This window comes from Mirounga angustirostris, unplaced genomic scaffold (genome assembly GCF_029215605.1).
Source record: "Mirounga angustirostris isolate CCGP_5_RB_7025 unplaced genomic scaffold, mMirAng1.0.hap1 SCAF_4, whole genome shotgun sequence".
In the NCBI taxonomy this organism is placed as follows: domain Eukaryota; kingdom Metazoa; phylum Chordata; class Mammalia; order Carnivora; family Phocidae; genus Mirounga; species Mirounga angustirostris.
Genome location: NW_026991712.1, coordinates 61,805,834 through 61,818,477, shown reverse-complemented (window position 1 = coordinate 61,818,477; position 12,644 = coordinate 61,805,834). Strand labels below are relative to the sequence as shown.

Sequence of the window (12,644 nt, the reverse complement as noted above, 5' to 3'; positions counted from 1 at the left end):
GAACATAAGAGGGGAAGCAGGACAGGGAGAAGCAGACACACGCTGAGCAGGGAGCCGGAGGTGGGACTCGATCCCAGGACCTCAGGATCCCGACCTGAGCTGAAGGCAGATGCTTAACCAACTAAGCCACCCAGGTGCCCCAATAATTTCCATTTTTATTTTTATTTTTTTAAAAGATTTTATTTATTTATTTGACAGAGAGAGACATAGCGAGAGAGGGAACACAAGCAGGGGGAGTGGGAGAGGGAAGAAGCAGGCTCCCCACAGAGCAGGGAGCCCGATGTGGGACTTGATCCCAGGACCCTGGGATCATGACCTGAGCCGAAAGCAGACGCTTAACAACTGAGCCGCCCAGGCGCCCTAATAATTTCCATTTTTAAAGAAAACACACAACTCTGATGTGTACAAGTAAATCCATTTGTACTCTCCATTTCCCCCGACTCCACTGAATAATGTTTCTATAATTCAGTTTAATATGATACTATACTGATGATGGATGTGATGAGACAAAGAGAAGACAACAAATAGATAAAGAAAGGAGACTAAAAATATTAATGAGGAGATGACATTAGCTTTGATAAAAACAATGCTACAAGTCGCTCAGCAGTCCCAATAGCCACATTTTTAAATGTCACTTGGACAAAACTCGAGGATAACAATACTGAAGAGGCTGACTTCTAACTACCGCTGAAACAGAGCCAACCAGCCACACAGGAAACACTTAAATTCCATGCTCCTTTCTCGATTTACTTCAGCTTCTATCATGTAACCTTCTCAAGTCGTTTCTCTTTCTTTCCATTCTGCTGCTCTCGATATGAATTGACAAGTCTTCATTCACCCCCGCCCCCCCTCGACGTGTGCTGTACTGCGGGCAGGATGACAGTACTGTTCCTGTGCTTCGGAGAAGCCCCCGATGACTCTGCATGGCCTCTGACAGACCCTCCCAACACACCACATGTCCGAGAACTAGCCTGCACACGGGAAGGTCCTTTCCAACAATAAGAAATAAAGAGGATTTGTTGTTGCTGAGAAAAGAGGAAGACGGTACCAAGACTGTGATCGTTTTTTTCTAAATGTGTGCCTGTTGTTACTCTTTACAAAGTAAACCAGGATGTCTGCTTCCCACAAATTTAGCTGGGTAGCCAGATACAGAAAATTCTACGTTATTGCATGAGACTATGTTAGGTTGTTTATTCTATTATTGCTGTGAAGTACTCTTTAAAGCAGAGAATTTCTTTAACCAACTAATTATCAGAAGGAGGAGAGCTAAATAAGCACATTAAGACTGGTTAACTTCCTTATATTCCCATTTATGCTTAAATATCAACCCACACAAAGGTAAAAATGACTAATGAACTGCAGCTACTTCTAAAATGACTTCTGCTAACTTATGTGCAAAGTATTCTTTTAGCACAATACTTCCTATCACCAGCCCGCAAATGTAAAGATTTAATAGGATGATTGGGGCACCTGGGTGGCTCAGTCATTAAGCGTCTGCCTTTGGCTCAGGTCATGATCCCAGGGTCCTGGGATCGAGCCCCGCATCGGGCTCCCTGCTCTGTGGGAAGCCTGCTTCTCCCTCTCCCACTCCCCCTGCTTGTGTTCCCTCTCTCGTTGTCTCTCTCTGTCAAATAAATAAATAAAATCTTAAAAAAAAAAAAGATTTAATAGGATGATCATGGATGCGGACTGGTTTTTTAGATGAAAGGGTTCTAGGCCATTGGGGCAGCAATGCTCCGTTCTTGATTTCCCTGTTCTCTGCTCCTCATGGGTCCCTCCCTGTCATTAGGTGAGCTGGCCCAGACTTTCTGCTTTTCAGCTCAGTAACCCAAATTATACGTAAAGCACATTTTTAGTGTTTTCCATTCTTGGACAAAAGTTTATGTGGGGGTAACAAGGAGGGCAAGAACGAAAACAGAGCTAGCTTGTTATGAGATAAAGAAGTATTCTAAAAAGCAGACCACAGATCATCTGTATGCAAAAGAAAATGGACAATTTCGTGCCCACGAGAGTGCTGGGCCCCCACCAGCCTCCCTCGGTGCGTACCTGGCTGACCAGTTCGGGTATTCCGAGAGCTCTGTCAATCTCCTCGAGGCCATCGAAATTCCGCAAGGCCAGATAGAGCTGGTCCAGGAGAGCTCCTTCATCACTTGGAGATTCTGCTGCAGGATGTGGACACAGCAAGTCATCTGGAGAGCTGCCAAATGGCTGCCTGTAAAGAGACAAACTTCATCTTGGGCCATGGAAAAGCTAGTAGATTAGAGAACATTTTTTTTTTCTCTTAAAAGTTCATTAAAGTCAACCAGTTGATTTCCAGGGTCTTTGTAATAAAATACCGTACCGGCCAGACATAGAACAAAATGACAACTCCCAATAACGGACACACTTTATTCAGGGCCTAACACAGGCCAGACCCAAATCGAGGCATCGGATGTATAGTTTTTGTTATTGCCCCCGCTTTAAAGCTGGCAAACCTAAATAAATGTATCATCACCTTGTAATAAGAAAAATGCTTCTAAAAATAAGAGACATACAAGTAAAGCTGGCAAAGCTGAGGCTTAGGGAGGTAAAGCCACGTGTTGGGAGATCACACACACCGACACCGCAAAGCCGGATGCCAGCAGAGGCCCGTGCGGTTTCAGGGCCCGCCTGCTGACTGTATTTCCACAAATTTACAGATTTCTCAGGTATCTATATATACACTTTGCCCTGAAGTAATCAACGGATTTTTCTGAACTTTAGTAGGAAAGATAAATTGGAGCAGCCATGTTTCATACGAGGCTGTGATGACCCACCCGGGCGAGACTAGAGACCTATAAGCATAAAAGCTACATTAATTTTTTTGAATTCAGCTGTCGCTAGACTACCTTTGGCCAGACTAATAGGAAATTTCTTAGTCATGCATAAGCAGGCCTTGTAAACATTTCTTAAAGTCCTCAGGAAGTGTGGCTCTCAGCCTTTCTGAGTTAGACAGTCAAGAAAAGTAGATCATGAATGTACAAATTATATTTGTTATTATATAAGGTCATAGGTGATATAACCATAACACTGAATTCCAAACACTATGGTATATAAAACTCCTATAATTTAAATCAACTGACAAGTTGGAGGGGTGTTTAAAAAGAGCTTCCAAGTTAGTTTAATATCAGAAGGGAAAAATGACGCTTGTATTTTGCCAAAAGAGTCTAATTTATACACTTAGAGTTACCATATGATGTTCTGGAGAAAAGACAAGTTTATGAGTAAGTAGCTTCATTCTTTTTTTTTTTTTTAAGATTTTATTTATTTATTTGACAGAGAGACACCGCGAGAGAGGGAACACAAGCAGGGGGAGTGGGAGAGGGAGAAGCAGGCTTCCCGTGGAGCAGGGAGCCCGATGAGGGGCTCGATCCCAGGACCCTGGGATCATGACCTGAGCTGAAGGCAAACGCCCAATGACTGAGCCACCCAGGCCCCAAGTAGCTTCATTCTTTTTTTTTTTTTTTTTTAAAGATTTTATTTATTTATTTGAGAGAGAGAATGAGGGACAGAGAGCACGAGGGGAGAGGGTCAGAGGGAGAAGCAGACCCCCTGCTGAGCAGGGAGCCCGATGTGGGACTCGATCCCGGGACTCCGGGATCATGACCTGAGCCGAAGGCAGTCGCTTAACCAACTGAGCCACCCAGGCGCCCAAGTAGCTTCATTCTTAAGCAAGTGAGAATAGATCCATCAAAGGATGAAGTTCTATATCTAACTCAATCTCATATGCCATGTTTTCTAAAGACAGCTTAATATACCGCTCTGGCCTAGAGTCCTGAAATGCTGACTACTAAAGCCAACAGTTAATTTCAAGGGCACCTGGGTGGCTCAGTCATTAAGCGTCTGCCTTCGGCTTAGGTCATGATCCCAGGGTCCCGGGATAGAGCCCCGCATCGGGCTCCCTGCTCCACAGGGAGCCTGCTTCTCCCTCTCCCACTCCCACTCTCCCTGCTTGTGTTCCCTCTCTCTCTCTCTCAAATAAATAAATAAAATCTTTAAAAAAAAAGTCAAACAGTTATAATACAGTGCATTAAAAAAACAATTTATACCCTCCATTTATCCCCAGTAACTTGTGAAGAAAATCGCCCAACTAAGCGCACCCTCATTGACACCTGCTGTCCCTGGCCCCAAGCCTGCATTCCCACCGCCTCGGAGCCACTGCAACCTGGCTGTGCAGCCACCACCACATGCCAAGCCGTGTGCGATGCAGCCAACCCGGTCCATTCAAAGGTTCCCACGTTGCTAAAGGCAACCACCACTCTTGGAGATTTGTGCTCCGCTGTGTTGGGGCCTTTTCTACACCTGCCTCTTCTCCCTATCATTGCCTTGCTTCTCAGTAAGACATTATTCCTGGAAACAGTTCCTCCTGCCCTTCCTGCTTCCCCAGCATCTGCACTCTCCCAGAATTAAGTTTCGAAACACAGGGTGGTCAGATCACTCTGCTGATGCTACACTTTGGGAGTGGGAGGAAGGAGATGTAGAACAGCAGCAACAAGGAGGAGAAAAACTACAGAACCGCATGTCACAGAAGCAAGAGGAGGAGGAAATTCCCCAGAGGAGTGACCAACATTTGGATGCGGTTAAGTTTCGCGAAAAAAGAGTTCAAGTCAGGCAAGAGTGGATGTTGTCTATTTCCCAAATGGCTTATACCTGGGACCTCATTCCCCAAAGATGCTAGTTACATGAGGCATTAAAGGATTTTCTTTGTCTAGCTTTATTCCCTAATTTTCAACTTCTGTTTCTTCCTACACAAGCACACCCCTTCAATGATGACAGGCTAAGGTGAAATCTACTCTCTCTTTTTTAAAAGATTTATTTGACACAGAGGGAGAGAGAGAGAGCGTACATGTGCATACGTTTGGGGAGGGGGGAGCACGAAAGGGAGAAGCAGGCTCCCCGCTGACTCTGGGATCATGACCTGAGCCTGACTTGAGCCGTGAGCCGAAGGCAGACACTTAATCAATTGAGCCACCCAGGTGCCCCTGAGATCTACTCTCTTAACTCTGGGAAGGCTGAGGGTTCTGCATGAACACAGACTCCCCAGTTTTGCATCACCTGAAACCCAGTGTCAGAAGGGAAGGGAGGTACAGTCGCCCTTTGCAGGACAAAGCCACCCTAGGAAAGATACATCCAAATGCATAAAGGGAATAAAAACTAATGCAATTAGTCCCGGGATCGAGTCCCACATCTGAGCAATCCCACAATTCTGAGCAATTTAAATGCTTATTTGCATTTAAAACAATTTCCAGTATAGTAAAATAACCCATTTTTGCCCCATGCTTTTCTTTTCTTAATTAAAAAAAACATCAAACCAATGCATGATACAGACTGAAAAGTCAAACAGTACCTCCAGGCCTTCTTACTTTGGTCAAGGCCCTTGTCGACTCATGCTGGGACTCTCAAGATGCTTTCCTGTTTATAGCCTCTCTCCAATTCTCCTTATACAGTGTTGTCAGGTTCATTTTCCCAAAACAAACTTTACTGAGCGGACTCAAAATTCTTATTTCAGCTCTCCCGGAAAATGTCTACATCTCTGGACAGGTGGTGGTGGTGGAATTTAAGGACACATATACTTTGGCAAAGCCAAACCTTTCCAAACTCAATGTCCACAACTTCCCTGTGAGCCCCAGCCACCCTGGGCAACTGATCTTTTTCCAGAAGATGCCTTGTACACCACACTATAAGGCCAAGACTTGTCACTCCATGCTTCCCCATCTCTTTTCCACTTAAAATTGATACTGGTATTTATGTTAAAAACACCAACTTTGGACTGTACCCACTGAGGAGATCTTAAATCTCCTTGTTGGGCCCAGTACTCGAAACTGCATAGGTTCAGTAAATATCCAGCTGACGAAAATAAAAGGCTCCTGATCTAGCCAGGGTATCATACTTTATACTCAGAAAAATACACTGCGTTGTGGCTTGATATGATAAACTTGGGCATACCACGAGTCTATCACTTCCCTTAGAGACATCATAATATGACCGGCTTATGGAAAAAACACCAATCCAGACTTTCAATCCCAACTTTATAAATGCCTACTTACTACCCTGCATTTTGGGCAATTACAAATACAGTTACAATCTAGACAGCATCTGACAGACATTACAATATTAAGACAAGGATGAAATTCAGAGGAATAAAGGAAAGAACACACAGGCCACAGGCTGGCGCAAAATGATTAATAAACTAGCAAAAGATAATCCGTCATCAACAGAAACCTTGTTTCTCTACAGTTTTATTTATTAACTAGCAAAAGAGAAGGATGGTGATAAGAAGGGGAATAAGGTCAATTCTGAGCTCATGTTTGAGAAACCATACCATTACCGTTACTTTTCATATCTTCAAAATTCCACAATAAAGTTAACAGCTACCACATGATAAGAAATAAACAAAAGCAACTTTACTTAGATGCATTTCAAACCAAAGAAAACCAAATTAACTCAGGAATTTTGAACTTAATGTGAAAGCAAGTTTTTCATGGAAGGCAGCTACTGTACTTCAAGACAAAGTCACTTTTATAAATTCAACAGAAATCTTCAAGAAATCATCCATAAATTTGGGGCTGTATTTTAAATATCTCCTTTACATACTACATCAAGGAAAATAAAACACAATGAAACTACAGAAAACAGAAATTCAGCTATAAATACACGAGTATGAGAATATGTCTGCGATTGAAGGGCTAACCTACAGTCTTTTTGAAATGTGTACATAAACTAATGCTGGGATCAGAACACATTACAAACCTACGCCTAAACAGGGAGGCAGTTAAAGTACAAAATGTTAATGATGATACTGAGGAAGGGCATTAAAAAAAAAAAAAAAAAGATGATAAAGCACTGCTTTTCTTTTCAAAAGAGATGTGGTTAGAACCTTTGTTGTCCATCACTTCTGAATGCCTATGACAGTAAGATCACCATCAAGTTGGTCACAACTTTCTTCCAAACTGAATTATTTAGAATAAGAGATGGGGGAGGGCAGTGAGTGGCTGGAAAAACTGAAATAACTTTCAAAGGGATGCAAATGTTATGTTTTGTCCACACGGCGGTCATACGAAGAAACTCAACGAGCACAAGGGTAGAAGAGGGGCAGTGCCCAGCCCCAGGGACTCGACCGCAAACCAGCGCGCTGCCGCCGAGACCCGGCTCCGCAGAAACTCTGCCATTCTTCCAGTTTTGTTTTAAGAGGCCTCGGCTGTTTGGGCAACAGTGAGAATCCTAACTTTGGGCCTAGTATTCTCTAGGAACCAATCTTTGACATTTCATCCAAAACAGTGATCAGGCACTGGGTTTAATGACTGTACTACATTTTTATTATGTGCCAGTTTCCATGGAAATGGGTGGCTTTTTAACATATCGTATAAACACATTTAGAAAAAGCGTAACACTCACTGACACCATGAAATGAGACTCAACGAACTGGAAGAACCGAAGAAGTACGACTGCAATGGTGCTCGGGCCACGCTCGACACGCAAGCAGGCGCGCTGACCGTCCAGCGGGAGTGCCGCGGTCGCGTGCCACTCTCGCCCGGTCGTCCTTCTCCTGCCTCGGTTCTGCTCCGCGCGGTGGGGGGGCCAGAGATGCTGGGCTCGCTAGAAATGCAGAGCCCTGGGTCCCACCCAGGCCCACCTTTTAGTGAGACCCCAGGGTGATTCAGAGGCACTGCAGGGTTTGAAAACACTAGTTTCGCCCCTGAGCGAAAGCAAGATAGCTGCTAAGCAACCACCCCTCCTTCCTTATCTCCTTGAGACCGTTATTAAAGCACTCTCCCTAATTTTCTTCCGGTGAAAAAGCTGGCCCCCGACTTTCCCCTCATATATCTTTTTTTTTTTTTTAAAGATTTTATTTATTTATTTGAGAGAGAGAGAATGAGAGAGAGCACATGAGAGGGGGGAGGGTCAGAGGGAGAAGCAGGCTCCTCGCCGAGCAGGGAGCCCGATGCGGGACTCCATCCCGGGACTCCAGGATCATGACCTGAGCTGAAGGCAGTCACTTAACCAAATGAGCCACCCAGGCGCCCTCCCCTCATATATCTTATTGCTGAGCTCATATTCACCTTTTGATATTTTTGTTTTTAAACTTTACTGAATCTTTTGAATCCTTTACTCTCCCTTAAGATACAGAAAGGAAGATGGGTACCATACCAGAACTCCGAGCTGTGCAATGCTATGACAAAAGTCTTACGTCTTGGAGTAGGACTCACTCTGAAACCTGTATTTTTTTAAAAAGATTTATTTATTTGAGAGAGAGAGAGAGAGAGAGAGAGAGAGAAAACATGAGTGGGGGGAGGGGCAGAAGGAGGAGGGAGAGAGAGAATCCCAAGCAGACTCACTGCTGTGCCTGGAGCCCAATGCGGGGCTCGGGGCTCGCTCTCATGACCCTGAGAGATCATGACCTGAGCTGAAACCAAGAGTCGGACGCTCAACCGACTGAGTCACCCAGGTGCCCCTGAAACCTGTCTTTTTAAAAAAATTTATTTATTTATTTGAGAGAGAGAAAGAGAGAGTGCGCATGGGCACGAGAGAGCATGAGCGGGGGAAGGGGCAGAGGGAGAGGTAGAAGCAGATTCCGCGCTGAGCAGAGAGCCCAATTCTATTCAGGGCTCTATCCCAGGACCCGGGCATCATGACCTGAGCTGAAGGCAGACGCTTAACCGACTGAGCCACCCAGGTGCCCTGAAACCTGTATTTTTAAAAAAACAAATAAGAAACTCTGAAAATGTACTCTACTTTTATGAAATTTCAGAAACCCTGTTGACTTTCATCATCTGTGAATTTGATAAGAATATTACGTTATTTTAAACTAGAATAATCTCCAATCACTGAGCCTTCAACTCCAACTCTTTATATATGAACCTCAAGGACAAACTGCTATAGTTTAAGTTTTCTAACAAGTTTGCTTCCTGGAAAACACCACAGGCATCCTTTAAGTTCCTACAGTGCCTTCTGGCTTAGGCTTCTATCTCTCTGCATAGGGTCTCTTTGCCCACCCAACCAGTCACGTGGTACTATCACCTAGGGCTCAAGGTCACCTGAGCAACATCTGCTTTCAGTGTGCTACTAAAAACAATGAGATTATGCATAGAACCTAACTGTGATATTGGCTCTGCAGGGAATAATGGAACTTCAAAGAGGCAAGCACATGTGCTCGCTTCGGCAGCACATATACAAAGAGGCAAGCACAGAACAAAACAAAGACCACCTATGAGCTAAAATTTGAGCATCCCGAGCCACTGGTGATAGGTGTGTTTTTATCCATAAAGCAATAAGAGAGCTGGGCTTTGGGCCAAAGTGAAATAAAAGGAGTTAACTTGAGGCTGCTGGACTGAACTAAGGGAACTTGGAGTAGACCCCCTCCTCTGGCAGAGAGTACTGCAAATTCGCTTTTAAGAAAAGTGTCCACAATGGCAAACCTAGGTGTTTCACTGGCCAAGATGCACTTACGAACTTCCAATGCAAGATTACCAAAATACTCAGGGAAATACGCCTTCATGAGTGAGAGCCAATATTGGATTTAGACCTCCTAAGAAATTTAGATATTGGAATTATCAGATAAAGAAATTCAGAAAAGAATGATGAGCGTAATGCTTAAAGATATAAAGATGGAACCACAAGAATAAGCAAACAATGAGACTGTGAAGAGCAGACCAGGCAAATAAAATTTTTAGAAATGAAAAACATGATTGGACTAAACGTAGCTGAAGAGATAATTAAGGAACTGGATAATAAATTATCCTGATGTAGTACTGAGAGATGAGGAGATAGGAAAATACACGGATTAAGAAAGTAGAACGGGGGCGCCTGGGTGGCTCAGTTGGTTAAGTGGCTGCCTTCGGCTCAGGTCATGATCCCAGGGTCCTGGGATTGAGTCCCACATCGGGCTCCCTGCTCCGCAGGAAGCCTGCTTCTCCCTCTCACACTCCCACTCCCTCTGCTTGTGTTCCCTCTCTCGCTGTGTCTCTCTCTGTCAAATAAATAAATAAAATCTTTTAAATAAAAAAAAAAAAAAAAGAAAGTAGAACGTATTTCGGGGGGGGGGAGGGGCAGAGGGAGAGGCAGAGGGAGAGAGAGAATCTTAAGCAGGCTCCTCGCCCAGTGCAGAGCCCAACACGGCGCTCGATCGCACAACCCTGAGATCATGACCTGAGCTGAAATTAAGAGTTGGACGCTTATCTGACTGAGTCACCCAAGTGCCCCGGGAGGGTAGAATTTTTAAAAATCCAGTGTAGGCAGAGAAGGTGTAACATGTCTAACGAGAACTCCAGAAGGAAAGAATAGAGAAAATGGAGGGGGGCAGTATATAAAGAGATAATGGCTATAAATTTTCCAGAACTGATGAAAAAACTCGCATCTACAGACTAAAAAAAGTACAGCGTATACCAAATACCAAGCAGTATAAATAAATCCACACCCAGACACATTGTAGTAAAGGTACAATACAGAAAATACAAAGAGTATTTCAAAAGCAGCTAGAGAGAAAAGACCCAGAAAGAAAAATTATTAGACTGCTAATCAGAACCAAAAAATCTCAATCAAACATGATCACATACCACTTCCTTTCTCAAAAAAATTTCAATGGCTTAATGAAAAAAGTCTGAATTCTTCAGAGTTTGGTATTTAAGACCTCCTATAAATCTATTACTAATCTCCTCTTCCTGCCAAATCTTCTCATATTGCCTTTACTAAACTGTTTTAAGTGGTAAAATATATGTCAACAGAAAACCAGACAATTCTCTGTTACCGTAAACACGGGTTGTTTCTGTAACATCCAGGCTCTGACTATGCTGTTTTTACCTGCTGGACTGGCTTCCTGCCATCGCTGCCTCCTGAATTACACCTTTTCTTAAAGACTCTGAACCTTCTCCAATCACTCCGGTGGGACAATCTCTCCCAATCTGTTTTATTTCTCTTATAGCATTTATAGTAATATACTACCTTATATTACAGTTATTAATGTATATCTTATTTTCCAACTAAATTATGACGTTTTAAAGACATGCCTTAGGTCTAACCTGATTTTTGGATTTCTCCCTCCCCTATACCCTCTGTCCAATAACTGATGATACAGTCTGAGTACATGAAAACTGGCCAGGACCAACTATTTAGGAGGAGAAGATTAACCTCTGGCAGAGGTCTAAAATAACTTAGAGAACTCGTCATGAACCACTCTTCTCTGGAATTTCCTGGGTGCTCAGGACTCACCTGTTTTGGCTGGCAAAAGATGCCTGGTCTATAGGCAGGATGCTTTCAGGCCACGGGGCAGTCTGATTTGGAGGAGCTTGTTGTTGGCTATACTGAGGTCCCCCCATGTTCATCTCTAATTCAGATGGCCCTAAAAAGAGAGAAGACAAAAATCCAAAAACTTTACAACTTGTCATCAGGGAAGTGCCTATTTCTACTATGTGATACAAAGTGAAATACCTGGTTTACATAAAATGAAAAAGACAGATGCAATAATAATTAGGTAAAAATAGTAAGACTGAATTTTTGTTCTGAAATAGAAACAAAGGCAATAAATATCAAGGCTTATCACCCACTTTAGGCAATATATACAGTGGCAGCTCTAAACTTTCTGCAATGAAGACTTTTTATAATCTCTTTTTTTGAGAGAGAGTAAGGGGGCGGGGTGGAGGGGCAGAGGGAGAGGGAGAGAATCTCAAGCAGATTGCCCACTGAGTACAGAGCCCATTGGGGGTGGGGTGGGTGGAGTGGGGGGCTCGATCTCATGACCCTGAGATCATGACCTGAGCCCAAATCAAGAGTCAGAGGCTTAACCGATGAGCCATCCAGGCACCCCAGCACCCTGACCTTTTAGTTTTGTTTATGCGGGTATACCTTATTGATACTTACTGTATGGGAAATTCACATTGGAAAGTAGAAAAAAACAATTATTCATTCACTTAAAATAATTACAATAAATCTGCTATGTGTTAACATAAACAAGCTCTTTTTTTTTTTTTTTAAAGATTTTATTTACTTATTTGACAGACAGAATGACAGAGCAAAGCAGGGGGCAGTGGCAGAGGAAGAGAGAGAAACAGACTCCCCGCAGAGCGGGGAGCCCCATGCGGGGCTCAATCCGAGGACCCTGAGATCACGACCTGAGCTGAAGGTAGACACTTAACTGAGCCACCCAGGCTCCTCTAAACAAGTTTTTTAAATAAGAAATGAAAAAAACCCTTTTACTGGCATTGTTTTAGATTTTTGAAAATCACTTTAATTAAGTCTGGATTGATAGAGGAGAGCCGGAGACTCCTACGTGCTCCTACATTCCACCTACGGTGATATCACACAGCATGTAACTTCCAGAACTCGACTGTACACTTGTGAGAGGTGAGAGTGAAGAAGGCCAGGAGTGTCTCAGGATTATTATGGAAATAGTTTAGCCTTACAGACCCCCTGGAAGGGCATCAGGGTCCTGGACCATACTTCTGAGAAGCGCTAGATCACTTGTTCCTAAACTTTTATCAACTGTAATTCAGTTAGCTCTTCCAGAAGAGAGAGGGTGGAACAGAAAGAAGGCCCAGACAACTCAGATGTGCTCTTAGAAGTTCTTTTTAGAGGTTTAAAGCTAATGGATGACACGAGCTTTTCAATGATTTTATTGTTATCACCATCTATAC

General features: G+C 43.4%; 1 protein-coding gene across 14 annotated transcripts in view; it reads right to left on the bottom strand.

Annotated features, from left to right (window-relative positions):
* Window positions 1–12,644, bottom strand: part of NCOA2 (nuclear receptor coactivator 2) — a 290,419-nt gene that overhangs the window by 19,139 nt on the left and 258,636 nt on the right. For all 14 annotated transcript variants that reach the window (XM_064588232.1, XM_064588229.1, XM_054512572.2 and 11 more), the window contains 2 exons: window positions 11,224–11,353; window positions 2,047–2,212 (listed from right to left, as the gene is read on the bottom strand). In XM_064588232.1, the coding sequence (XP_064444302.1) occupies window positions 2,047–2,212; window positions 11,224–11,353 (296 nt within the window). The remainder of the gene's footprint in view (window positions 1–2,046; window positions 2,213–11,223; window positions 11,354–12,644) is intronic.